Raw genomic sequence first — 26034 nt, 5'->3', positions numbered from 1 at the left:
CTTTTTCTTACGTAGTCTCCAGAGAAATATGTTAAAAAATACTGAGAAGTGTATATGTAGTCAAAGTAACCCAGCATGCTCGTCTTGAGGTACAGGTGGTCCAAATTTAGGTATCTGTTCTCTCTCCCAAGCTTTCTTGAAGTGGGACAAATCTGGCATCCCTTCTTCCTTTTCTCTTCAGGGCTTCTGGGCCAGTCACATACCACTGGGCCTGTTGCTTGCTGTGTGACAGCTGTGTGGACCAGACGACATTTCAGAATCCTCCTCCCTCTTTTGGGCCACACTGTTGATGTGCCAGACACATGGTCTGGCTGTCACACTGTCTGTCTTTATAAGTTGGGTACTTAAATAGCCATAGTAAAGAGCTACAAATAATAACATGGTCAACAATGTACTGATGTACTAATATGGCACTTTTGGTCAGAAGTAGCCAATGGATAATTAAATGGTAGAGTCCATGGCAACAACAGCAGCAAGGCCACCTGGCCAAGTATGGTCCCACCCTTGTCAGGGTGGTCAGGTGTAGGATCTACTGATCCAGCCTCAGGCTACATATGCGAGATTATTCTGAGAAGTTAATAGATGCACTTAATATAAAGTAACAATGGTTTACAAACTCCCAGGGAAATAGTTCTATGAGTTTCAGACTCCAAGTGGTATAATAGGCTGCACAAACGATTTTATACATCTAATAGAAATACTTTCCTTTCCTAACCATGCCTACTCCTCTGGCCCACACTGCAAATGTTTATACATTAACCACTGTTTGGGCAGCAGGGTTGGGGAATTTTTCAAAGAGGAAATAAATGCCACTAAGGAGTTTCTACTGTTAGTGAGAGAGTGTGTCAAAGCAGAGAACTGGCCTCTGCCAATGTTGATCAGGGTGTGAATTGATATTTATCAGGGGCTGACTTTGAAAGGAGTGCATGGTATCAGTTCCTCTTAAGTGTCAGTACCTGCTGCTGGACTTTGACAAGAAAAATTATAATTGTAAAATATTGTACGCCCTGGAAAGTCCATTTGCAAACATTCTGTTTGCTTGCTTGCTCTAATTTGATAGTTAAATAATCATCTCAGCATTGCATGATGGGCCCACATAGATCCAAGTTAGTTCCTTTGTGAGATTAATGTGAAGAGATCTGTGATTAAACACTGGCATTACAGTACAACACACCTGTTCTGGGCTGATCCTAAGCATTTTTCTCTGTTGCCTGAGGAGGAGGCTTCTCAAAGGATTACAGTAACACTTTTTGACAAGCTTATACAGGGTGGAGTTTCCATGTAATGACAAGGCTCATTTGATGATGTCTCAGTAATGCATTCTTTTTATTTTTGCTGTCAACATTTATTACTGTAAAAGCATTGACTGTTACACAGCTGGTCCAACTTGTCCGCTTCTAAGTAACAGTAGGTCTCTCATCGTATTTATTGTAGTTACGCAACACTAGCACTCCTGCTCTCCAATTAGACTTCAAGGTGGAACTTAAATACCTACAATTGCTTGAAAAATTTTACTTTTACAAATCCGAATAAGAGCCTCAATTTGCTTTAGACCATGGCAGCTGGCACACTCTGCAAAAGAGATATTTAAGAATTTTTAAACTGGAAAAATGGATGTAAATGGTCTACTTGAAGATAAACTGTAGAGGAACGGAGACCTGCAAAGTCTGAATCTTTGCTGTCTGATCTGAGATGACGTTTCCTTCTTCCAAGGTGCTGCAGCAAGAGAAAAGTGTATGTCTTTCCTAATTAATGTCTGGATAGAGATTTAAAAAATATGTAAATGGAAAAAAGCCACTCCAAAATAGCAACGTGCATCAGTTCACCTTTTCACTGCTGCGGCTATTTGTAGAGATATTGCTGGTGTGGCTATCTGAGAACTGTCTGTACCAGGCAGGGATTTGCTGGCCACGTGTTATTTTTATAACTTTGCAGTAGGGAGCTTCATATCACCATGTCTTCCATTTCTGCTTCTCTGCTGTCAAATATCGGAGATTTCCTTAGTTATTTTTTTTCTGTGATGATGATATAGCAGTTCTGGCTTCCAACAGCTTTTTTTCGTTCCTCTTTAAAAATTATATCTCACAGCCACAAAGAAACTCAAAAGGAGCAGCCCTTGTGAATGTTCTCCTACACTGCAATTCGATGGTCTTTTCCTGCTTCAGATCAGTTGCTTTTTTCCACTCCTTTCCTGTAGTTGTGCTCTCCAGTTAGAGTATGGCCTAAATGCTTCCATCTACAATGCAGGACCTCTGCAATTTCTGTTTAGGAATTGAATTAAAATCATTAGAAATTAGGCATTTTAATACCCTTAATATTTTCTATCCCATCTAGCTGTTTCATATATATCATGGTATTCACACAACAGGAGGCTATGAGAATAAATACATGAAATTCATTAAATTCCAAAGCACCAGAAGATAATGGTGATGACAGGCATCTAACAAAGATTGTGATATAACCTCTTGAAAATCCAATTAGCACATTTACAAATGATTACTAGTTATAACTAATTAAACTACAGTAATCAAAATTTATTTGAATAAATTTTCCAACTTTGTATTTGTAACATGATAGCACCCCAAAGCTCCAGCAGTTGGATTCCTGTTGTGTGCTGTACCAGGACACCAGCAGGTACATTTGCTGCCTTCAAGAGTTTACAAACCATTCTGAATTTGAACGAAATGCAAAGTAATGACAGTGAAAATAAAGAAAATGAAATGAAAATATCTATAGTTAAGATTGATTTTCAGCTGTGCATGCTGCTGGCTGCAATCACAGCATATTAGCTTTGCTTCTCTTAGTAAACCTCAGCTTTCCCTGCAACACAACCCGCATCTGTAGGCATCCACAAGGCCATCTGGATGATTTCTCATAGAAAGTAACTGCAGGTCTGTTTCTACAAGGTTTTGTTTTTGTTTTCATTCTTGTCACTCGAGGTAAATTACAAAAATCAGTATCTGGGATTGGGCTGATACAAACAGACAGGATTCTGCCTCCCCACCTCTGGTTCTGCCGCCACAGAAACTTTCCTCTGCTTTGTTTCTGTCATCCCCATATGGCTCATGCGCTTTGTGTACACTTTTTTCTTCTACGTATTCCCCATCATGTATGTTTAAGTTACACAATGTGCAAGTCTGTCATCTCCACTGAGTCAAATTAATGCTTTTATTAAACTGGTTTGTTTGGACAAAGGGGTGTTTCTCCTTAACGCTCCCATGAATAGCCTAAAGCACTCACAGTTTTTAATTTCAGGAGTGGTTCAGTGAGATGAGCCACCTTTCAGATGAACATTCAGCATTTGTGAATAAGCTTTTTTGTTTTGTCTTTTGTGACATCCATTTATTCATTGATGCTCCGATAAATGTCTTCTGCTCGTGCTGATCTTCTCAAGTTGTTTCATCTGGCTTTACTTCACAATAAAACTCATCCTAAAATGCAATGGGTAATAAAGTGTAGCACATCTCCCTTGAAACCCATCAGGGGCAAAATTAACACCTGGGGTTAAGTCATTAAATCCTACCTACAAGCAACAACAACAAAAAGCTCAGCTCTTCCAAGGTTGACATATCCAGCAAAATATCCCATCCAAAAAGCTGACTTCTCTTTTTTTATCCCTGTGTATTTTTTCCCTGTGTAAGCAGCAGGAGAAGGGGATGTTGCTGTCCTAAATGCAATCAGAAGTCCAGCTTTTCCATCCTCCTGCATCTGACAATGCCTGCTGATAGTGCTTTAGAGGTGACTTCAGAAAATGAATAAGGAATAATTATTGGAGAGTGTTATCCTATATTTCTTCTTATCTAAGTTTTTTCTTACTCTTGTTGCTGTGGATATTACTCAAGAATATTTTCTCTGGTCCATTTTAACCCTCTCATGAATGGGTATTTGCCATTTTTTTGTTGTGATTTAACATCTCTAATGTGCATTATAACAGATAAATTAATAGCTAAAAAATACATTCTGTGGAAAAATTCATATTCTCTTTATTGAGGATATCAGCTTTCAACTGAATGAACATCCACCCTTACCAGTGCATAGTCAAAATGGGAAGGCAGAGACCTTTCGTTCACCTTCTTTGTGAATGCTTGGGTCATACGTTGTCATCTTGATGAGCAGTCTCTTTGTTTTTGTGGTATCTTTGCCCATAGAAATCTTTCAATATCTCTGTAACGTTTGACACCAATCACTGAATAGTCTCTATTCCTGCTGTCTGCTTTCTTGAGGAGAATATACAATCCTGTGTGCTGTAGTGTGATCCTCATAGGGTTTCAGTAACTTCTGGTTTTCTTCCACCTATGAGTGTAGCTCTGTTGCTGTTGTTTTCTGGTAACCGTGAGTCATCCTTACACTTGTGTGCTTTCTATAGAGAAAGAGACTAAAATAACGAACTGGACTACAAAAAGAACAGCAGCATCTAATGTTTAAAATTCCTCCAAAGTGTAATTCTGAATCAGAGAATACACTCACTGTGATCACTGTAGCTGTGGCTGTTGCTGTAGAGTGGGGTTGGTGTCAACAAAACACAAAAGTCGCACAGAACTGCATTCCATATGACTGATTACATCTGCTTTTCTCCTCTGGGAGTTGGAATTCCAGTGCTGTTTATTCTACCTGCAGATGTATTTCTGAGATGTGTTTCAGTAAGAACAGTATTGTTTCCGTGTAATGTAAAGATTGGTGGCACAGTCATTTACTTTTAGATGTGGCTTACGTATTGTTATGAGGACAGGGCAGTCATGCATAGCAATTCTTCACATTCCTGGCATCTTTTCCACAATCCAGTTTTAGGATGATGATGACTATGATGAGTAGGGAGGAAACAAATGTGTAGTTTTTAATGTCAGGAATTAGTATTTATATTCTTATGGCAGAATCTATAGCATCAGTTTGGAAGGCGCCATCCAGATTATGTAATTTAAACTGATTTCAAAAATTACTCAGAGAAGATCCTTGTAGGTAAATGAAGCCCATGCTCATCTCAAGTAACTTCTTGAGTTTTCTGGGCAGTTTCTATTATGCAGAATAAAAGTCAGTACGCAATTTCTCATCAATCGGAGGGTGGGTTGTTTTCCTTTTGTTTGTTTGTTTTTGGTAAACTGAAGTAACTATATGGTATATGGCTAGCAATCTTTGGCAAAAAGAAAGAGCTTGTAGTTGCAACAATTGCATCTGATCTTTCAGTTTGCCAAGTAGTGAAGTTTCTGGGAACAAATTGATTACGTTGATTGGAAAATGATTCCTTTCTGTGGAACAATCCGTTCAGATGAATGGAAAGATTACCATAATGTTTCAAAGAGGAGTGAGTGGTAGGTTTTCGTTTCTTTGAAGCCCCAGTGTAAGTGCTGTGTTGCTGCTAACTCTGGGTGACAACACTGAGCCCACCAGCAATTTTACCTTACTGATTTTTGCAGGAAACACTGCAGCCTCTGCAGGGCTTTGGGAGGATTATAGGATGTAAGAAGAGTAAGCACAGAGCAGCACACTCTGTCTCTGGCTGCAGCAGCAGAGGACAGAGATATGGATTGTATGCTTTGCTTTGTCAGATATCACCCTGGTGCAGTTATTCCAGCTTTCAGGGATATCTGCATCTTGATTTTCCTCTATATGGATGATGCCTCGGTTTGTCACTGGCATATTTTTCATGATCTCTTACTATTTGTGCTGTGTTTGCTAATAAGATACTTGGCTGGGTTTGCTGGCATACTAACCTCACGTTTCTTGTCTGCCTGCCTCTATGTGTTTGAGACACTTCAGGGCAGAGCTTGTTACTTTCCCATTGTTGTATTCAGTATGAATTGAGGTCTCTGGGTGATGTTTAATAGCCATGACCCTAGGCAGATCCTTCCAAGGACAATTTTACCAAGGAAGGACCTGGGAGCAGGCATCGTCATGAAGGATGAGCGTTTGCCTGTTGTCAGTTGGAGCAGAAAGCAGGCTAAAATTCAGCCTTGTTCTCTAAACTACGCAATGTCCTTCCATACTACAAGGCAGGCTGAGTGGTCAGCAGCATGACTGACATCCTCGTGAGGTATCAAATATTTTTTTATTATAATTAAGTCATTGAGGGTAGAAAATACTGGTGAACATAAAGATGTGTGTCCTGATTGTCGCTGTGTGCTGTTAGTTATCATTTTCTTTTTCTTCTTCCCCAGGATGAACGTGAAGCCAGAGAAAACGTGAAAAGGGAGCAGGATGAAGCATACCGCATATCGCTGGAAGCTGACAGAGCAAAGGTGTGTGTGTGGCAGAGTGGCAGTATGAATGTTGGGACATGAATCTCTTCACAAGTGGTGAAATCTCTGTGGAGCAAAGGATTCCCTCACTTCAGTTCTGCTCTTTGAGATTAGACCTTTGTTGCAGGAGCCATAATTGCCCTGAGTGGCAATGAAATGCTTAGACAATCCAAAATGGAGCTTTTAAAATACATGTAAACAATCATAATAACGTGGTAAATTCTTGATGACAGAAGTTGAGTTGAGATTACTTTCCATTAACAAGCTTCAAGAGGACTATGAAGGTTTTCTTCATATGGCTTTATATTATGCAAATATGTCAGTCATCCATGAACCATTCCTGTTCCAACAGAACAGTTAAGAAGTTTCTTTGCTTTCATATAGCTTAATGGACACCACTAAGCAGAATGCTGGAAGGTGAAGTGAGCACATGTGTGATTACTGTTTGCTTCTGTTCATTAGAGGGAAGCACAAGAGAGAGAAATGGCTGAGCAGTTTCGTTTGGAACAGATTCGGAAAGAGCAGGAGGAAGAACGTGAGGTGGGCTGTTTTACTTTTTCAAGCTGCTTTCTGGATTCTTGGCGCTTCTGGAGGTCACAGCTTTCATTCAGCACTCTTTGTAACCTTAATTCAGAGTGTACTTTTTAATGTGAACCTCAAATTAGTATTTTTATTAAGTTCTTATATATATGTAAAACGGTATAGGCATACGCTGTAGGTATAAGTTACCATGTACATGAATTTACTTATATTAGTGGCTTCCTCTTTTTTGCCTCCTGGCAAATACATAATATAGTTTAAAAGAGAAGAAAAAAGGCTGTGTTACAGCCATGTTTCTTCCCCTGAAACCCCACCACATTTCAAAGGAGAGGTGAAACAGGCTAGTCATTAGAGTATTTTCAGCTGTTCTGTGAAGTGATCTTGAAATAGATGTCCTTACAGGACTGCTATGAAACACAGCTAGCTGGTATTTGAAAAGGGCTTTGAAACCTTTGAATAAAATTTTCAATACACAGAAATGTATTTATAAATGACTGAAAGCAGAGTTGACCGAGTGTTGTCCTCTGGCTTCCAGGCATTGATGATTTTGTGAGGAATTTGCTAATGACTGCAAAGTTGTATCAACATCCCAATTGAATATGTATTTCCTGAGCATAGTTTCAGTATTATCGCAAATATATAATATGTTTTGAATATTTATTCATTTATATAAAATATGAGAGTTCCATTTTTTTTTTAGTGGAGCTTATATAGCTCTTTTGCTCTGTCTCCCATTGCTGATGGAGATGTGAAATTTGGTGTTATATTCTCATTTAATTTTCCATTTAGTTGAAGTCCTTGGAACTCGTAGAATCCTGATAAATTACTGCCTTCCTCATCCCCCCATCCCAGACTTAAATACATACTTGACATTTCAGTCTTGTGTACTTTGCTGATGTATGAAAAAATTGCATTACACAACTGAAAAAAGTTGGCTACCAATGCATCTATTATTCCTGGAGATAAACCCAATAAACAAACTTTATAAGCAATGCATTTGCATATATATTTTGACCAAGATAATTGCATTAGAAAATCTGAACCACTTAAGCATTCAAAATCCTTTTAAACAGTTCTGCATTGTAAATACTAGATTCAGACAAAACCATCGTATTCAGTGGTTTGGTAGAAACACAGTTCGCTTCTTCTGCATTATCCTACAGTATCTGATGAGTTTTTTAGCTCCTGTTAACGTAAGCCAAGAATCGAAAATAAAACTCAACTGGATGGGTAATGTACAGAACTGGACTGTGAGAATTTTGTCAAGAGTAATCAAAAGGCTGCCATTCTGTGAGGTTAATGGCAATTAGAAATAAAACAGTACTGTAGCAGTAACAGACTACTGAGAAATCCATAACCAGATTCAAATAATGTGTTTTATACATTTGAGTAATTTTGTATGCATAGAAACAATAATTCACTCTGCTTTAGTATATCTGCTCCTGAGCCTTCTCTAACCCGTTGCCCTTCTGAAAACTGTTTTCTTACATAAAGCCTGCAGAACTAGTCCCTGTTATCAAATAGATGTGGGCTTCCCTGTTTTAATGTAGGCTGCAGTAATGAAAATAATAAGATCTGTTTGCTTAGTAGAACAAAAGGGATTTTAACAATAATGTTTACTAACACTCCCATTTTCAAGTATACAGATTACTTATACTGAATTGTTCTGCAACAATGTTTACTTACAGAAGTGCCTTTATGTTCAGTTCGTATATTTAAAATCATACTACTGAGCTATTCACATACTGAACATCTTTTTATCAACAAAACTGAAATTGCTTGCTCAGATTCAAGAGTTATTAATGTGATCCATCTCATCATTGTTTTCTGATTTGATTTGCTGGTACAGAATATCCATTGTAAACTGCCATTTCACGTTGAAGCCTGGGAGAATGGTTACTTTGGGGAGCAACGCATTCTTTGCACAAAGAAAAGAGCTCTAATGAGCTACTGTTGTTTATTTTTCTATAATATAATTGATTGGGTTCCGTAAATAATGTAGCATCTGTTGTTATACTGTGTGGGGAAATGTCAAAACAGAAAGACAGTAAGCAGGTGGTTGAGTGTGGAGAGAGAGAAAATTAAAATAGAATCTATTTAAAATATAATCTCATAGTAGATGAGCAAAAATGAACTCAAGTTCTATGTATAAATATTTATACTGAGCTATAATTTGCTTAGAGATTCGTGTGTAAGAAGTAGACTATTTAAAAGGCTTCATGATCTTGCTCTTGCCCATTCCCTTCTCTTCAATGTAATCATCCTCCATCAGTTTCTGTAACTAAATGACCTTGGGGAGATTTTCAAAGGCACAAATAGCAACTGTGTATTGTGAGAGTTCCTTGAAAATCTGGGTGAATCAGTGCCTGACTGCCTCTTCGTTTTGGAGAGGTGCATTTTGGAGGAGGAATTATTATGCTCCTTTTTGTATTCGTTGAGATTCTCATCAGCTGCTGCATTAAGCAAGGCGGTAGCTAACAAGACTGCTTTCTAAGTATGATCTGATTTGTAAGAAAAATCAGTATCTGTCCAAGAGGGCCACCAACACTTGGTACCCCTGAAAATCAAACCCACCTACTGCAGCAGTCTGATATTAGGTATCTTTGGTGGTGGTGCTGTTTGATTGTTGGATTTTTGCTTTCTTTTCCAAATTCTGATCAAGTGTTAATGTCGGTCCTGGGGGCAGAGGGCAAAGAATACAGACTTGATTTCTGCCCTTAAAATCTTAACATCAGCAACGTACACAGTGTCAGCAGGAAGACATTTTTAGATGCATGATGTCTCCTGGTCATTACAGTGCTGCCTGGTTGCATATATGTTGTTTCAGAAGATGTGCACACCTGTGCTTGGAATAATTGTCCTGCAAATAATAATTGCTGTCTTATAGTCTTAATGCTCCTATGTCTGTCTGCCAGTTTTCTTCTTTGACTGCTCTGACTTTTGTACATACTATAGATATCTAATACATCTTCATGATATATTTTATTATGCCTAGCAGTGTTTTAGTTTATTTATAGTAAATCTCCCACATGTATTTCTTTTTATTCTGAACTGCCACCAAGTGTCCTGTCTTTGCTACAAACGGTCAATCACTGTTTATGAGGAAGGCAGTTTGATAACAAGTGCATTTCAAGAACTATTTTTACTACCTTTAATTCATACCCGTTAAGGAAGCAATTGGCTGCTTGAGAATTACTCTCTTTCAAATTTTTCAAGGCTTTCTGCCAAATGATTAAATTACTTCTTATCTCTACCGTGCGTTAACAGTAGACCCAATAATGTGTGTTATAAAAAAGGATTTATTTTTATTAGTTGTCTGCTGGGCTGTTATTAAGAACAGAAATGATTTTGTCATTGAGGTATAAAGCAAAACTATGGCTCTGGTACACTATGGTATATCTTGAAATTCTGTAAAATTCAAACATAAAAGCTTTCTATCCTTTTCATCTGTTGTTAACATTACAACCTAAATGGTTATTTTTCCTCAGGCTATCAGGCTTTCTCTTGAGCAGTCTTTGCCTCCAGAACCAAAAGAGGAAAGCACTGAGTCAGTCAGCAAGCTGCGTATTCGGACACCCAGCGGAGAATTCTTTGAGCGACGTTTCCTGGCCAGCAGCAAGCTGCAGGTCGTCTTTGATTTTGTGGCTTCCAAGGGATATCCTTGGGAGGAATACAAGCTTCTGGGCACCTTTCCGAGGAGAGATGTGAGTAAATATACCTTCCAGGAATAATACTACTGCTTCTGAGTTGTACATGTTTAGATGACCGGTACATTATGGGATAGAAGATAAAAGATATGCATGTGTAAGTTAGAGTGCTGCCAAGCTCCGTGGTTGTGAGCAAGCCAGATGCTAACCTAACAGTGCTGTCACATTACATACAAAATTGCTTTGCAAAATCTGTTTCCAGTGACATTAAAAAAATGTTCAGTTTCTGAAACAAACAATTTTTGGATCACATTTAGTGAAAACTGTCTGTAAACTCTGACTGTGAGCCAGCATCTCCCGCGTCCTGTTTCACAGAAAAGAGCAGCAATGGTAGGATGCTACTTCGGTCTGTCACAGGCTGGTATTTCTGGTCATTTTATTTTTGCCATTTTGTGGCAATTTTATGTCATGAGCAGGAGGAAGGCTCAGTGTCAGATAATAAGTGGCTTTGAGCTAATCAGTACCCTGTGATGAATTATTCATCCACCTGTTACATCATACAACTAAGTAATCATTTATGCTTCCTACCTCCAAATTCTGATGATGTACTTGTTTGGGACTGATTTTCAAAGTCAATACTGCATACTGCTTACAAAAGCAAATTCAGTTCTGTTGGTTTATCAGTGGATATTTATGTGCTGGTTACTCGATTTCCCTCAAGATATGCCTATTACTCTACTACAATTTAACTTTCACTTTTTATCTGGTCATTCAGTACCTTTCAGCAAAGGTAAAAGTCAGTGGGTCTGACTGCAGTGGTAAGAGGAGGTGCTGCATAAAAGGTGAAGGTAACGGGTGATACAGAGTTGACTACAAACTGAGCCAAGCAGGGATAGGTGAAATACAGCAGGTTTTGGCCATACTACCCCCAGTACTGCGAATGAGTTGGGGCAGCTCTGAGCTGGGGGAATCTCCAGGCAACTGGTAAAGCCATTTTTCATCGAAGGAACTCAATATCTGAGTTGTTTTTCCGTTTTCTTTCTCATCACTGCCAGCGGAGGAAGTTCACTAGGAATAGGGCTCTGACTGGCATGGTGATGGTACTGTTTTCTAAGACATCAACCTATTGCTTTATCACCCTATCTGTAAGTTGTTTCAAGTAATACGAGTACTCCAAAAGGGGAAGAAAATAATGTCATTAACAAGCTACGACCTTGAGAGTGGATGTGACTTCTGAAGATTTTTGGCATAACTCCGTATAGAAGACTGTAGTACTTGCAGCTTTTCTTCCACCTTGTCTTATATTGAGAATCTTAATCAGTCAGGCTAAGAAGAAGCATTTAGGGAATGTCATTAATCACTAATTAACTTTACTCCTTAAGCATGTGATGTCATTTCCAGTGGAACTAAAGATTAGAAGTCAGCTGTGTTTCCAGTATTATAGATCATTCAGTTTACAGTTTATACAGAAGAATCTTTTACAGTCAGTCCAAACAATGTTCGTGTGTATTTAAAATATTCTGCAAGTTGTAGCTCTCTGCTTGTAATACATTTGTCGTAGTAGAATTTTATTTTTACAAAAACCTGTAAATACATTACTCTAATTTTTTATTTTTCCAGTTTAAAACCTCACTGTCTAGCCTGGCTGTATCTGTATATAATCACATCCCTGTCACTTTTAATTGATTGGATGGCTCAAATGAGAATGATCAAAAAAGGAATGGAAAAGAAAATAGGCCACTAATTTAACATGGGGTGATACTTTCAGTACATCTGTGAAACTACAAGGGAGAAAACACTGAGGCAGAAAAAGAATGTTATGGCAGGCTACAGAGCTGTTGGTCTGTTGCAGGACCCTGTCATCTTTTTGCTATGATTCCAGCTTAATAGTGCCGTGTCTGAGGAGTCACATAAATGATTCATACTGATTTGACTCAGTGGCAGTGTATGAATCTGGTTGCCATTATGACCACCAGAACTAACAGATAGAAAGTAATCCCCAGGGGGTTTCTAACTATAAATGACATCTGCCGTGTTCCACAGGCTTGGAAAGCTGGAATTGTTTTAGCCCACAAAGAGAAGAGTTTTGTTTGTTTGTTTAAAAAAAGAAAAGAAAAGATGAATGCATTGAAAGCATGCTAACTGCATTTGTTACCTTAGGCTTTGTGGCATACAGCCTCTTAAAAATGCAGTGTAAGTTGACAAGACCCTTCTGCTGTGTGTGTCACAGACATCCATTGAAGTCTGTGGAAAAAAAAAAGAGTACTTGCAGTACTTGTGCTCAAAAAAAGAAAAAAAAAAGATAACATTTAAATTGTCCTTCTGTATTTAAACTGTAACATTTTTGGAAGAAGAAAGATTGTTTTGAAGTTATCAGAATTACTTTGTGGAGCTTTCACTGCAGCTACATGAAAACATTCGTCTCAAGTTAATAATCTTTCCTCCCTCCTAATCTATATTACAATAACATACGCACTCCCAGAAGTGTCTGACTTATCTAAATGAGGGGATTATCTTCAATCAAAGCAGCATTTGCTGGTGGGAAACTTGTCAGGAGAATTTTTACCTGTTCTTTAAAATATGCTTTTCAAAGCCATCAGTCCTGATACAATGTTGTTGAAGTATTTTTACTTCTTTGGTAAATAAAAATTCATTAGATCTTAGTTCTATGTTCCAGTTGCTTACACAGATATCCTTAGCTAACTTAAAGTTGGTATCATAACCCTACTGTAAATACAAACTTCTACACACGAGTAAATACACAGATTAACCTTTTCTAGACACTACTTGTAGTTTTTAAAGCAGCAGTGACATTCCAAAGCATTTAAGCACATGCAGCAACTTGTTATTGGGTCTTTGTCACTGACTATGTTGTTCTTTCTACTAGCACTGAAATTAGATATTAACCACCTCCTTTCTCAATACCTTAACCAAGACAGAACTGCATACCATACCAACAAGGTATGCTACATAACCAACATACCACACTACTGAACTGAGCCAGCAGGTAATTTGTTCCTCTACGTTTGAAAATGTTTGGCAAGCACATCTTTCTGAGCAAAAAGCAGTACTACGAGTTCTCTGCCTTATTCTTAAATGCACCTGCAAAGGCTTTATGGAAGTAAATGAATATGCTATTTAAATTTATGTGCTGATTTTAGAATTATAGTTCTTTTTTTTCTAACAGTCACTCTAATCTTCAAAATGCATTCAACTGTAACAGAAAAGAGCTTACACTGAGCGTATTAGCATGCTCAGTCAACTTTCTCTTTCAGTTTTTCTATCAGGTCCCTTCCTCTCAAAAGCCTTCCCAACCACTAATTTCACAAGTCATCTCAGCCTGCTTTCTGCAGGATCTGTCTTCTCCCAGAACTCTGTAGGCCTTCTGTATGAACGGTTCCTCACTTCCTTCTGTGGAGATCTGCAGAAGTATTCCTGTCACTCTTTAATGTCCTGTGGACTGGGCGTTCGATCATGCTGTAGAAAAAAAGCTGAAATGTACCATATGTAGTTGAAGCTATTCTTAAAATGCGCTGAACAACTTCACCCAAGTGAGTGCTATAGGGATTAATGGTACATTTGTAGAAGTTTTGTGATTTGCATCAGAAGGTGAGGTCCTGGAATGCTCTCACAAGTCCATCTCATTAGCAAATAAAGACTGAGCTTACTAATTTCATCTAAAAAATCAAAGCTGCAGTGTACAAATTCTTTGCTCATTTCTCCTTGAAGTGGAACATTAGTTATGTATTTGGGAGAATGCATTTTGCAGACTGCATTAGAGACTTAAGCTTTTTATTTACTGTATCTGGAAGCCCTGGTAAGCCAAGATTCTACAGTATTTCACATGTTGTTTTTCTGAGATGGAGCTTAGGATCAGGTGTCAGTTAAGTCACTTAAGGTTATTTAAATGCATTTAAAATGTTGCTTAATAATTCAGAACCAGTTTGCTCTGTTTAGAGTATTAAGATTTTTTAAATCCTTTTAATTAACCAATTTCAACAGCGGTTTGAATAAACAGAAACAAAAATCTGTGTCCCTTGAAAGCATAGAAAATGAATTTAAGTCACATGTCGATTTAAATTAGGTACAATCAGGAGTTCAGCAAATTCGGTGCCAAACCATTCTTAATGTTGTATAGAAATACAGAGTAAGACAAAACCAATTGTTGAAGTTGTTAAAAAACAGTTCTTCATTTTGCTGTTCTGGTGGGAGTAATCCTTTGTGACTCCCACGGTGAAAATACTGCAACAGGATAGTAAGTTAAGCTTCAGTGTCCAGCACTCATCTGAACAGATGACTATCCTCTGATATTCTCCAAAGGGTAAAGTTATGATCCCTGTATGACTGTGCTAGGTAGTTCAGCAATTTTGTGTATTTCAGTCCATTCTAGAACCCATTTTTAGCATGAATTGTTCTGCATTGCACCCAGTGCAAACTAATTCCTTCTAATAATCTGCTTTTAAACTCATTAGGTGGTGTTTAAACTCATTAAATAGTTCGTGAAAAAATGCATGTCCAGGACAACTTCTCAATTTCAACATCTTCTTGATAGAAAGAATGAAGAAATATTTAGCTGGAGAAAGGGTTCATGCAGTATCATGGTTATACCTAATAGCAGTGCTAGTATTTAGTCATTCACATAATCTGGGAAAGTAGTTTGAACAAGGAGGAATTCAGAAGAATAAAATGCAACATGATTCACATAATTTAAGCAGTAATATTAATTGTATTTCCTACTATATAAAATAGTGCATGTTTGCATTAATGCACTATAATCTGAAACTATTCAGGGCAATGGCATGTAATTATGAACTTTATCTAATTTGCAGGAGGCCACAGGTGCTTACAAAGTTAGACATCCCTCCTCCTGGCAGTTAAAACTGTCATGTCTATGCTGCCTGCCCTTGCTTTTCTCTCTTTGAGGATATATTATTTTGTTTATTCAAGCAGTTATGTTTAGCTTAGTTAAGACACTGAGAATTTGTCTAAGTAAATTGACTGTACCAGACTAGCATGTTCCCTTGCCTCTTCTAAGGGCATGATTTCTGGTCTTTCTTCCTGTTGACTGTTAACAGTGGAACAATTGGACTGATAACTCTGAATTCCAGAGGACTGGAGCACGTATAGTTGCAACCAGAATGCTGAAGCACTTGCAGTCCTTATGCTTTGTTGTTTTTGATAAGTTTGCTGCTCACACGGAGTAGTGTCACATTCTTTGGGCCAGCACCCACAAAGGGAGTAGTTGATATTCTCATCCTGCTGAAGTTGATGGCAGTACTTTAGTTCTTGAGAATATAAGAGAGTAGATGCTCCTTGAAATGTAATGTCCGTTTTTGTGCAAATATAATTTCCATATACGTAGTAAACAATTCTGTAAGTATAGAAAAAATTTCCATGTTTTCTTCCAAGAATGAAAGATTTGATCAGCTTCTTTGGACCTGGTGTTTGCAGAACTGTAATATCCAAAGAGAAAAATCACTTCTTACATGAAGTCACTGAAAGGAGATGTATAAGTTCCTTTACTCTAAAAGTAATTGTGTTCTGTAGGTGAGTATAGTTTCTGATCTCATATGATGACTGTCTGATTATGGGGATTGTTTAACAAATTTCAGCAAATAGGAGTGCATTTCAGATAAGCTGTTCTACTTAAGACTCACTAAAGTAAGCATTCACCAGGGAACCAAATGCTCAGTGCTGTGTGTGAGCTCTTAGTTGAGTCATCCTCATTAGTTCACCCACTGACTAATACCAGCCACGTGATTAATATATTCCATCCAAGCACATCCCTCTGACCAGAAGTGTTCTTTTATTCAGCACTGCACCATTTTACAAAACATTTATTTCAGGGGAGGAGTGTTATTGTTGAGAGGAAGATGCCTTAGTTAAGCTACAGAGCTTGGCTGTTGGATATGCCATGGTACAGCAGAAACTAGCCCAAAGGCATTTTTTACTTTTTTTCCTGCAGAATTTGTGCTTAATGTCAGTTCTGTGGTTTTATTCCCCTCGTAGGAAGAAAATGTAATGATAAAATACCAATAAAGAGCCTTTGTAGTACTATGATACTAAGAATGCTGTGTCTGCTTACCAGAGAATTTAATGATCTCCTGCTGTTTTGGTAATTGCATAAGTAATACATCAGACTAAATCACCAAAGCAGTCTTAGGCGCGCTTTTCATTCTATATACCTATCTACCAATCACAATGTTATACTGTAGATACCATTGTGCTATCTGAACATCTTAATCCTTTGAACTTGATAAAAATCCTTTTGGATTGTTTTTCCATGCAGTTATAATTCAGTTCATATGAAGCCAGTCATGGATCGCTCTCACGTGAGTGACTGCGTTCCTATCCATTCCCCTTTGGGACCTACAATTGCAAAGCAAAGTCCTTGCCGTGCATTTAGGGCACTGAATATGTTTATATATTTGCAGGCTTTCAGAAGATACAGCTTTTTCAGCACGTCATCAATATCTACTTTGAAAGCTACAGTATTTCTGTGGGTAGGATCTGCCATCCCTGTAGCTGGCACATCTTTTAAATAATGAAATACACGAGTAATGGTTAGTTTGGTGTAAGCACGTTGGCAGCAGTGTCCACGAGGAACAGACTGTTTTGCTCCTTGGCACAGCAGAAAGGATGCTTAACATACAAATGCTCTGGTCTGTAAATGCCACCATTTAAATCTTTTCTACACTCAGCAAGAAAACTGAAAGTAAATAGTGTGAAGGTGATGGAGCTTTTCCTTTGTCAGGAAAAGAGGTGTTCCAGGCTATTCCATCAGCTTCTCTTTTTTTCTGAGAAATCACACAGAGAATTACTAAATAGATCATTGATTTCAAACCAAACAGAAGGGACAAAAAAACAAAAAATCTGAGGAGAGCTTTTACAGCATCTTCCTCTGCCCCCCGAATGCGGAGTTCTCCGATGCCGGGCTGGGATTTGCTGGCACTGGGAGAGCTGCAGCGTGGGGTGTGTGCAGACAGCTCCTCCAGCTCAGACACCAACACTAACCTGGACTTCTTGCTCTCCATGTGTAAGGCAACTTCTGTGATATTTTAGTACTATCAGTATCACCTTTTCTTTTCATGTGCATGTACGAATGATTAGTGTTTATGTTCTTTTAAGCTTTGTTCTACAAAGGTGATGTGGTTTTGCCAATTAAAAAAATTTTCAGTGGAATCATGAATTCATAATGTTGGACTTTTAAAAAGCACCAAATAGTCCAGGCCTTCCTATAGAAACACTGCAACACCAAGCTTGGGCTTCTTATTTACACTGCTTATTTACACTATCATTATACTTAGAGTTTTACAAAACCAAGATGAATACAGTTGCTATTTTTTTCTTAATTTACTGTCTAAAAAGACAAGTAATGCAATTAAGGTTTTTGCACTGGTTATAATCTGTGCAGCAAATTCTCTTCTTATAACAGTTATGATCAGTTGCTGACAGGTTACACTACGTAGACAGTATCTCAGACAGCTGTACAGCTTTCCTAAGACTGGAAAGCTTGCTCAAAGTACAGGCTATAGCATCAGTATTCTCTCTTATCTGTATCTGTTACTTTGCTCAGTAAATATACTTACTAAATATGCTGAATCTAAAATGATGTTTTGAGAAAATCACTTGAGTGAAATGAGATGGAGTGTGATGTATCTGCATTAAGGCTTTGAAGTTGGAATGAGACTAGAAGTCTTTTACTGTGACTTATTTTTTCCTTATTTGTGATGGCTTTCTTCAATTCAGATGTAAATTATCTCGAAGTTTATTCAACTAAACCAGATCTAATTGCATATATTTATGTGAAGTAACCCTACTTTGGTTTGTTGCACAAGTTGGACATACTATCTATATAACCCATGGATATTTCAATATGTGGAAAGAATTCACTGTATTTGTTTGTGTGTCATTCTGAAAATATAGGGTTTTTTTTGTTTTAAACAGACCTGGTACTTTACCAGGTGTGCCTTTAAGTAATTTCTATTGCATTTATACTTTAGGAGGATTAGGAAACAGAGTAAAAGAACTCTTTGTCCATTAGATTCATTAAATGTATTCATGCGTGTGTAAATGGTATAGAGGCTGTGCTACTCAAGAATCAGATCCTTGTCCTAGGGTGGAGAGAAAGGTGAAGGGTGTGATATTTACTGCTTGTGTAAGTGTCATAATAATTGTGTATTTGATTCTTTATTTTTAAATGACCTTCCTGGGCATCAAGCCATTTTTTTGTCTTTATCTTTTCCCTGCAGAGTTGGGAAGGGTAAGGAACCACACCTTTGAAATTGTAAAAGTACAGCTGTGCAGGATGTGAGCGTGCGATAGAATGGATAGGTCAGCAAAGGGGAAGACAGAAATCATACCAAAGTGATACGTGAAGGAACAAAATGTTGTTTATACTAGTAATATTTTTCACTATTGAGTCTTAAAAAAAAGAACCAACATAAACAAGGGATTTGTTCAAAGTAAAACCTAAGTAGTTACTACGTTCTTAGGAGAGAAACACAGAAATTAGCACAGCTATCCTTTGGTGGTTCTACACAGTCATATATCACTCAAAGTGCTGCAGAAGTACCTCAAACCAGTTACTTTGTGCTTAGTTGAAATAATTACCACAGAATTCATTTAAACAAATACCTGTTGCAGTAATGCATTTTCTGTGCACCAATCCAGCACAAGTTATATAATGAAGCTCTTGGAATTAAAAGATTAAATCTTAGCTCTCGTGCATCAAAGCATAACGCCCAATAAAACTGTGTCCATTGATGGAAGAAAAATGCTGTTTTACCAACTGAAATGTACTTTGAAATGTTTAATAGTTTATTTGCAAGATACAGCACTGACAGAAATAAGGTCCTGTTACCGCCCTCTGGGCACCTTGCTAGGAAACCTTCCCCTGAAGAGAGTGTCAGAGTTTGTGTAGAAAATCATTTGCCTGAAAATGAAAACTCCTAACATACTGTTTGCTTTGGCTTTGAGACAATGGTAAATGCATGTACATGTTATTCTACAGAATCCTGTGTGCTTGAATATTTAGCAATTTTGCTGTCACTTAAATTGTACTCTCAGCATCTCAACATTGTGCCTTTCCTTTGCCACCCTCCTCACTGTGCAAATTTGAAACCCCATTTTTGAGGCTTGTATTTTACTTTTCATTATAATATAATGCTAAGAATTCACCTTAATAAAACCACAAAATGTGTTTTAAATACATTTGCCTCACTAATTGCTCTCACCATGGGAGTTGTGTGCAGACTCTAAAAATGCATGTAGGTGATTGTTAGTAAGACAAACATTGTAGGACTTTAAAATACAGAGAAACACTAAGCTTTTGGTATTTGATTAGCAAGTGCTGAGTGCTTAATTCAATTTATTTTGCAACCTTAATCAAGAAAGCATGTAGTTGAGCATTATGGGTACCTATGTTACGAGTGAATTCAATAGGAGCAAATGAGATGAAATACGTAAATACATGCTTAAATTACTTCTTGCATAATTGCCAATAATATGCAATAAATCTTTAAGTAATACAGGTACGGAGTTTATAGGCAGTATAACTTAGATAATGTGCGGAGCTCTTTAGAGGAGAACACAGTGCAGTGACATGAGAGCGAAGTCTCAGCACTGAAATGGACTCCAGAATGTGTCCTAATGCTGATGAAGGGAAGTACACAAATTTTAATATGAAGATATTTTAATACTTTGCATTGTGATATAACCCACATAAATTTACTTAATATAATTTATTAATATGCTGCACTGGACGCATCTTTGTGGGTTACAGCTCTTTTTTAATCTCTATTATACATAATTCTTTGGTTTCTAAGTCTATTCAAAAATACTTTCAAAGCCTTTTAGGTCTTATATTTCATATATTTAAAGAGAAACCATTTATTTTGGTAGAAGGTGGATTCACTAATAAGGCTGCTATTCTTTGTAGTGAACATCATGTTTACAAACCACAAATAACAAAGTAGAAGCTGCAGAAGGGTTATGGTGTGATAATTAAGTACAATGGCGACCTATATGAACAGAAAATGCCAAGGAGCTAAAACAAAGCAACAACAGCTTTGTTTGTTGACAGATGCATGAGCCATATTGTTAGTTAATTGGGTAATGGTGTAAACATTTGCAAACTCTGCTGTCCCTCAGTGAATTAAGCAGCACACTGAAATTATGGTGAAAATCTGCACAGTCCTTTTGCTGCAGGTACTCCACAATGCTTCTAACTAACCTTCAGGTCTTTGAGGAAAGAACATTATGCGTTCTTAAAATTTGAAGTACTTGAAGCATTTGAAGCAAACCTTAGGGTTTAGGCTAGGGGTATGAACCTTGAATTACGATAAAAATAATATTAATTAAAAAATAGAAATAAAAATAGTAACAGTGAGTAAGTATTTGCCATAAGCTTACAGTCTGGAATATCGTTTTCATTGCTTACATTTGCTTTTCATTGTTTTTTTCATCAAATGTAGGGAAGATTTGTTTTTGTTCTCTCCTGCTTTTTCTTGCAGAAAGAGGTTGCAGGGTTCTAAAGCAGAGAGATCTAATTAGATAATGGCTTTAACTGAAAAGGAGAATTGCTTCTATCAGGTGCACAATACATTATGTGCAGTGAATTGCAGAGACTCCTGTTTGCCTCCCTTTCTGTGCTGGAGTGCAGTGGACTGTAGTAGAATACTAAAGCATCAAAAAATGCAACAAGATACTTAATTAGCATACTTCTGTAATCACAAACTTAAATGCACTACTTTGGCTGTTTTTTACATAACAGATTTGCTTTCTAAGATATTAACCTTTCAATAATTTAAGCGGCACCTCTGCAGGAATGCATAATTGGACTGTAGATAATAGGAATCTAAAATTGACTCTGGTGTTTTTACAAATTATTTTTCTCTTCAGCCACTTAGCAATAGCTCACCACACTACTAGAAGTGTAAGGAAATATGTCCCTGCTTTGGAAAACAAAATAATGAAATGCATCTGTTTTATATACATATATGTGATATATATATATATATATATATAACAGACATATATATATATTGCATACATAACATTATATATATAGAACATTATATATATGTACTAGATATATATAATGTTTTAAATTCTGTTGCAGTCAGAAAGGTGAAACTATGTTGATTTCAATGGACTTAGAAAGTGATAGGCTCTTTAAAGGCAATTCATTATTCAGACAAGTTTAATTATCCAGTGAAACAATGGAGATACAAATATATTTAAAATTTGTCTGTTTTAATTGGGAGGGGAAGAGAAAAGGCACAGTACTGTTTCTGTTACTTGGTAACAGGAGTGGTAAATTATGCATTTAAGAAAAATATTACATGTATAATTTCTTGTATTAACTCATAATGTATTGTTTGATTGAGGCTGAATCTTTTTCAAAGAATAATTTTAGAAAGCAGTGGCGTGAAATGGTATAAACAAATTTAACTTTAGGAAAAATGTTCATGAGTACGGATTTGTGTTTATACCCATAGCATAAAACTAAAGATCTCTCACTGGAATTTTGCTGTGTGCCCACCTACACTGTATGCATACCTTTACAAATGTGACAAGAAGTCAAGACTCCAGTAAACAACCCAATAACATGAATGTACACGTGTAACTGTGTAAGTGTAAATCATATGTAGACACATTATACTTATACAGTTATATGCATAATATATGTACACTGTAGTAGTTGGGCACAGATGCAGCTCTGACAAATGGTGAGCTGATGTAGCATCTCGCTCCCAGTGAAAGGAGGAAGGTCCTGCTCACTCCCTTCTGCTTACTGCAGAGTGCTTTTACTGCTTGCCTTGCACTGGACTTGGTGTTCAGTGGAGTTGTGTGTCAGTTCCTCTCATTTCTCCACCATATTGTGGTAATTAGTGCTGACAAGTTCCACTATCACTGACAGTTTTCTTACAGTAAAAAAATCTCAACTGTGAAGATAAGCAGTTCAAAATAGTTTACTTACATGTATCTTTTCGTTCTTGTCTTTACAGGTGACCCAGCTGGATCCAAATAAATCATTACTGGAGGTAAAACTGTATCCTCAAGAAACCCTTTTCCTAGAGGCAAAAGAATAGATCAGACAAGATTGTAGGACTAATCATCTTTCGACAAGCCAGAGGCACAGCATCAAGAGGAACACTTCATCAACACCATCTTGTACTATCATCCACCTCAACTTAATGTCACAACTTTGCCTCTTGCAAGAATCCTGAAAATTTGAAATAACATAGCTAAAGTTCCATATACATGAGTATATGTTCCAACCTCATTTAAATGAGCAGAGGATAAAATTCTGCTTTGAACACTGAACATTATGACTATGTTGCTCACTTATCATCCAGCTTTTGTTATAATTAATGCACTGTTAAAATGTGAGTGATTGTTAAGTAGAATTTTTACTCCTCAAATGCCCCTTTTCCACCAAGAAATCTTGGACATTTCTGCCTGTACTTTTGACACTAGAATGCTGTATATTTGATATCTCGCTGAGCCAGTGCTCTCATATATATGCATTTTATCTCTGTGTTTGAATTTCTATTTTGTCACCTAATTTAAAAAGGCAGAAAAAAAAAAATAACAGGACATTCTCAGCCATGGAAATTTAACAGTATTATAGTAGAAAGCATATAATTTTTGTTAGTACTTTCTGACTTCTTTGATAAGATGTAAGGTTTTGTTTGAAGAATATAGTTTGACATATATGCGAGGTATTTATTTACTGGTTCTGCTTTGGGTCTCAGTTCTGATTCATTTAGGAAGTATTTTCCATTACATTGCAGTGTGTGAAACTGCTTATTGCATGATGTGAATATTTAAATAACATTAGAAATGGCCAGGACCAGAAAGCTGGTATCTTGCCAACACTTCAGGAATCAGCTGATATTGAATATCAGCTGTTAAAAACCTTTCAAATACCGGATACAAAAGTTCTTTATTTCTCATTGTGAAAGAAACGGCAGTTCCCATTTTAGCGGTTTTCCTTCATTCTGGCGCTTGTTTGTATCCTATTACTCTGTTGTTCTAAAGCACCTTCTTTATTTCATCAAACAGTGAGTATCTCAAGAGACGGTGTAATAAGAAATCTGCCTTACTATTGCACACTTTGGACATTTTAACAATAGATTACTGATCCCATCTCAAATTAAAGAAATCCTAGTTGTGTTGTCTGAAATGTACGCACCAGCTACCTGCTGTCTGATGAGGAGAAATCTGGTACTTTAAATATCTCAACCATGGAACAAGCATACTGAGTCTAAGATCAGAAAGTACACTTGATGCCAAACGTGCATCAAAACAGGTTGGTTTGGGGGTTTTTGTTTGTTTGTTTCTGTTCTGTTTTGTTTTCAAAGCTGGACTTATGGGATAGTGCACCATAGCACTGCAGAATTGTCATCGATTAATCAAACTTGTTTGGTAGTGCCTGGCACATTGTTTTCCACGTGTTTCTGTGTAATTCACGGTGCTTATCGTAGCAAGAGTTCTGTTTTGGAAATTTCATACTAAGCAAAAAGCAACTGCATACATCTTCTAGTCTTTAGTCTTTTCTTTGGAAGGATGGTGATATAAAATTATATGTATGCCTATTATTAGGGTGTTAGTGAAGCTGATATATTGTTACCTTTACCAAAAATATAAATTTCGGAGCAGGGGAAAGCCTTATTCTACCTTTTGTAATTCTGTAATTAGTGAGTGCTACATCAGACACTTTTAGAAATGAATTATCTGTGACAAACAAAAGGTCTGGAAGTGTAAGCAAGTCTTAACCATTTGCAGTTCACAAATAAAAGAATTCATAGCCAATAGAAAGATAAATGTATGTGTAATGGAAGCCTGAATGCAGATGCTTCGTTCTCAACTTTTGTTTTCTTGGTGAAAGAGCCACTATGTTTATTAAATAAGACATTAGCATAGGTTGCAAATTGGGGTGACGCTGTTTCTACAAACAATCACAGTAACACATACAGGAGGATTTTAAAGTGATGCATATCTTTTTTCCTTTTTTTTTTTTTTTGTTTTCAGATTAGCTCTTCTTTCTAAGCTGCTATTGAGGAAAGGAGTTGCTGAAATACTGCTGCAGAAGAAAAGCAGCCTTCCAGCTAACTTGTTTCTATTAACCTGTTCCATTTAACTTCTGTTCGATCTCATCAGGCTGCTTTCTCTCGTTCAACTTTATTTCTGTATTTTGACTTTATATTCATTACTTTGATACTAGTTTTGTAAAGTTAATCAAATGTGACTTGAACATTTGTTGAACACGTTGAAGTCAGTGCTCCCAGGGGTTGTTAGGCCTTTTTGTTCTAAGACAAGTTATAGGGCTTTTTTTCCCCTGTTTTGTTCATACTGAAAAATACACTGTCGTTATCAAAACATTGTGGTGAGAATTAACTGGACGTGTTGAAAGTGGTGGCGTTACTGCTCTCTGGTACATCAATCAGGAGCAGTACAGAAGGTGCATTCTGCCAAAACAAGTGTATCACTCAATTTAAATAAAGCATTTATGATTTTGGTCCTTAAATACTGATTTCAAAAAGCAGATATCTAGTCACCTTTCTAAATTACATCCTCAGTGCAAACCATTTTCTGTGTAGAAACGTTAATATTCTCTGCCATTGTTTTCTGCTCTCCTAACCCATAGTATTCACTTCATGTGCTCTGCTGACATGGCTAATCCTCTCGTCGTTCTACAGACTAATTTTCTAATTCAGTATTAAGCTAAAACTGTAACACTGTTACTGCAGAAGATATCCCTGATTCTACATTTTTTATCTCCAGGTTCCTCACATTAGTGGATTATCATTAATGTGATTAATGCATTAGTTTTAAGTCTTAAGGAATTACTGTTAATGAATGGAATCCTGTACGATGTGTTGGCTTTCGATATTGGCCTTCAGCGCATGATGGTGAAGTTGGGGCTGTCTTTGGCTTTTGAAGAAACTTCCTGCCTGTAGACATTGCTGTTCTAAATCTCCATTAGAGAATGTGCGGAGCACAAGTGTTTGTTGTGTATTCTCTGCGTAAGCACTCTTCAATTTAGTGAGAGTACCAAGGGAGTTTCTAATGGAGCTATGTTGGGGGTTTGTTTATTCTTTTTAATGTAGCAGAAAAGGACTTTGGCTTTCGTAAACTGTACGTACTCGGTGACATTAGAAATTTAAAATAAATTTGCAATTACAGTACTATTTCTACTACAAAGCTATATGATTTCACTCTTCCGTGTGTGGAGAAAAACAAAAACATCGTGACCCGGATTCACAGAAGAACTGAAGCATTTCCTTATTGAGCCTTGTGGTCAGACTCCTTAAATGATTCAGAGGAAGACTGAGGTTCCCTAGAATGAGGTCCACAACGAAAAATAAGTAGGTCTCCAAAGAAATCAAACCAAAAACCCTACAGAATACATGTGAAGAATCGCTGCCGGGCAGAACCAGAAAATGGTTACACGGGCTGACAGAAATGCTGAAGGTGGAGATGTCTGATGGACACTGTTACTCAGTGGAGCTGAGGGTTCCTGCTCTGTGCCAGCCCAGGGTCCCTCGCACCACTCGGGGTCCACAGCACAGAGGCCTTCTATCAAGATAAGCATCGAGTCCTTT

At 37.3% G+C, this 26034-nt stretch overlaps 1 protein-coding gene across 5 annotated transcripts in view; it reads left to right on the top strand.

Moving 5' to 3' along the window:
• The window catches only part of FAF1 (Fas associated factor 1), a 145110-nt gene extending 119493 nt beyond the window's left edge, over positions 1-25617 (top strand). For all 5 annotated transcript variants that reach the window (XM_040704871.2, XM_040704872.2, XM_015291225.4 and 2 more), the window contains 4 exons: positions 6153-6233; positions 6696-6773; positions 10262-10477; positions 22432-25617. In XM_040704871.2, coding sequence (XP_040560805.1) covers positions 6153-6233; positions 6696-6773; positions 10262-10477; positions 22432-22515 — 459 coding nt within the window. In that variant the 3' untranslated portion in view covers positions 22516-25617. The remainder of the gene's footprint in view (positions 1-6152; positions 6234-6695; positions 6774-10261; positions 10478-22431) is intronic.
• The last annotated feature ends 417 nt before the right edge of the window (positions 25618-26034 follow it).

Source organism: Gallus gallus, chromosome 8, assembly GCF_016699485.2.
Source record: "Gallus gallus isolate bGalGal1 chromosome 8, bGalGal1.mat.broiler.GRCg7b, whole genome shotgun sequence".
In the NCBI taxonomy this organism is placed as follows: Eukaryota; Metazoa; Chordata; class Aves; order Galliformes; family Phasianidae; genus Gallus; species Gallus gallus.
The sequence above is the reverse complement of the archived record's forward strand: the minus strand, read 5'-3'. Positions and strand labels throughout refer to the sequence as shown.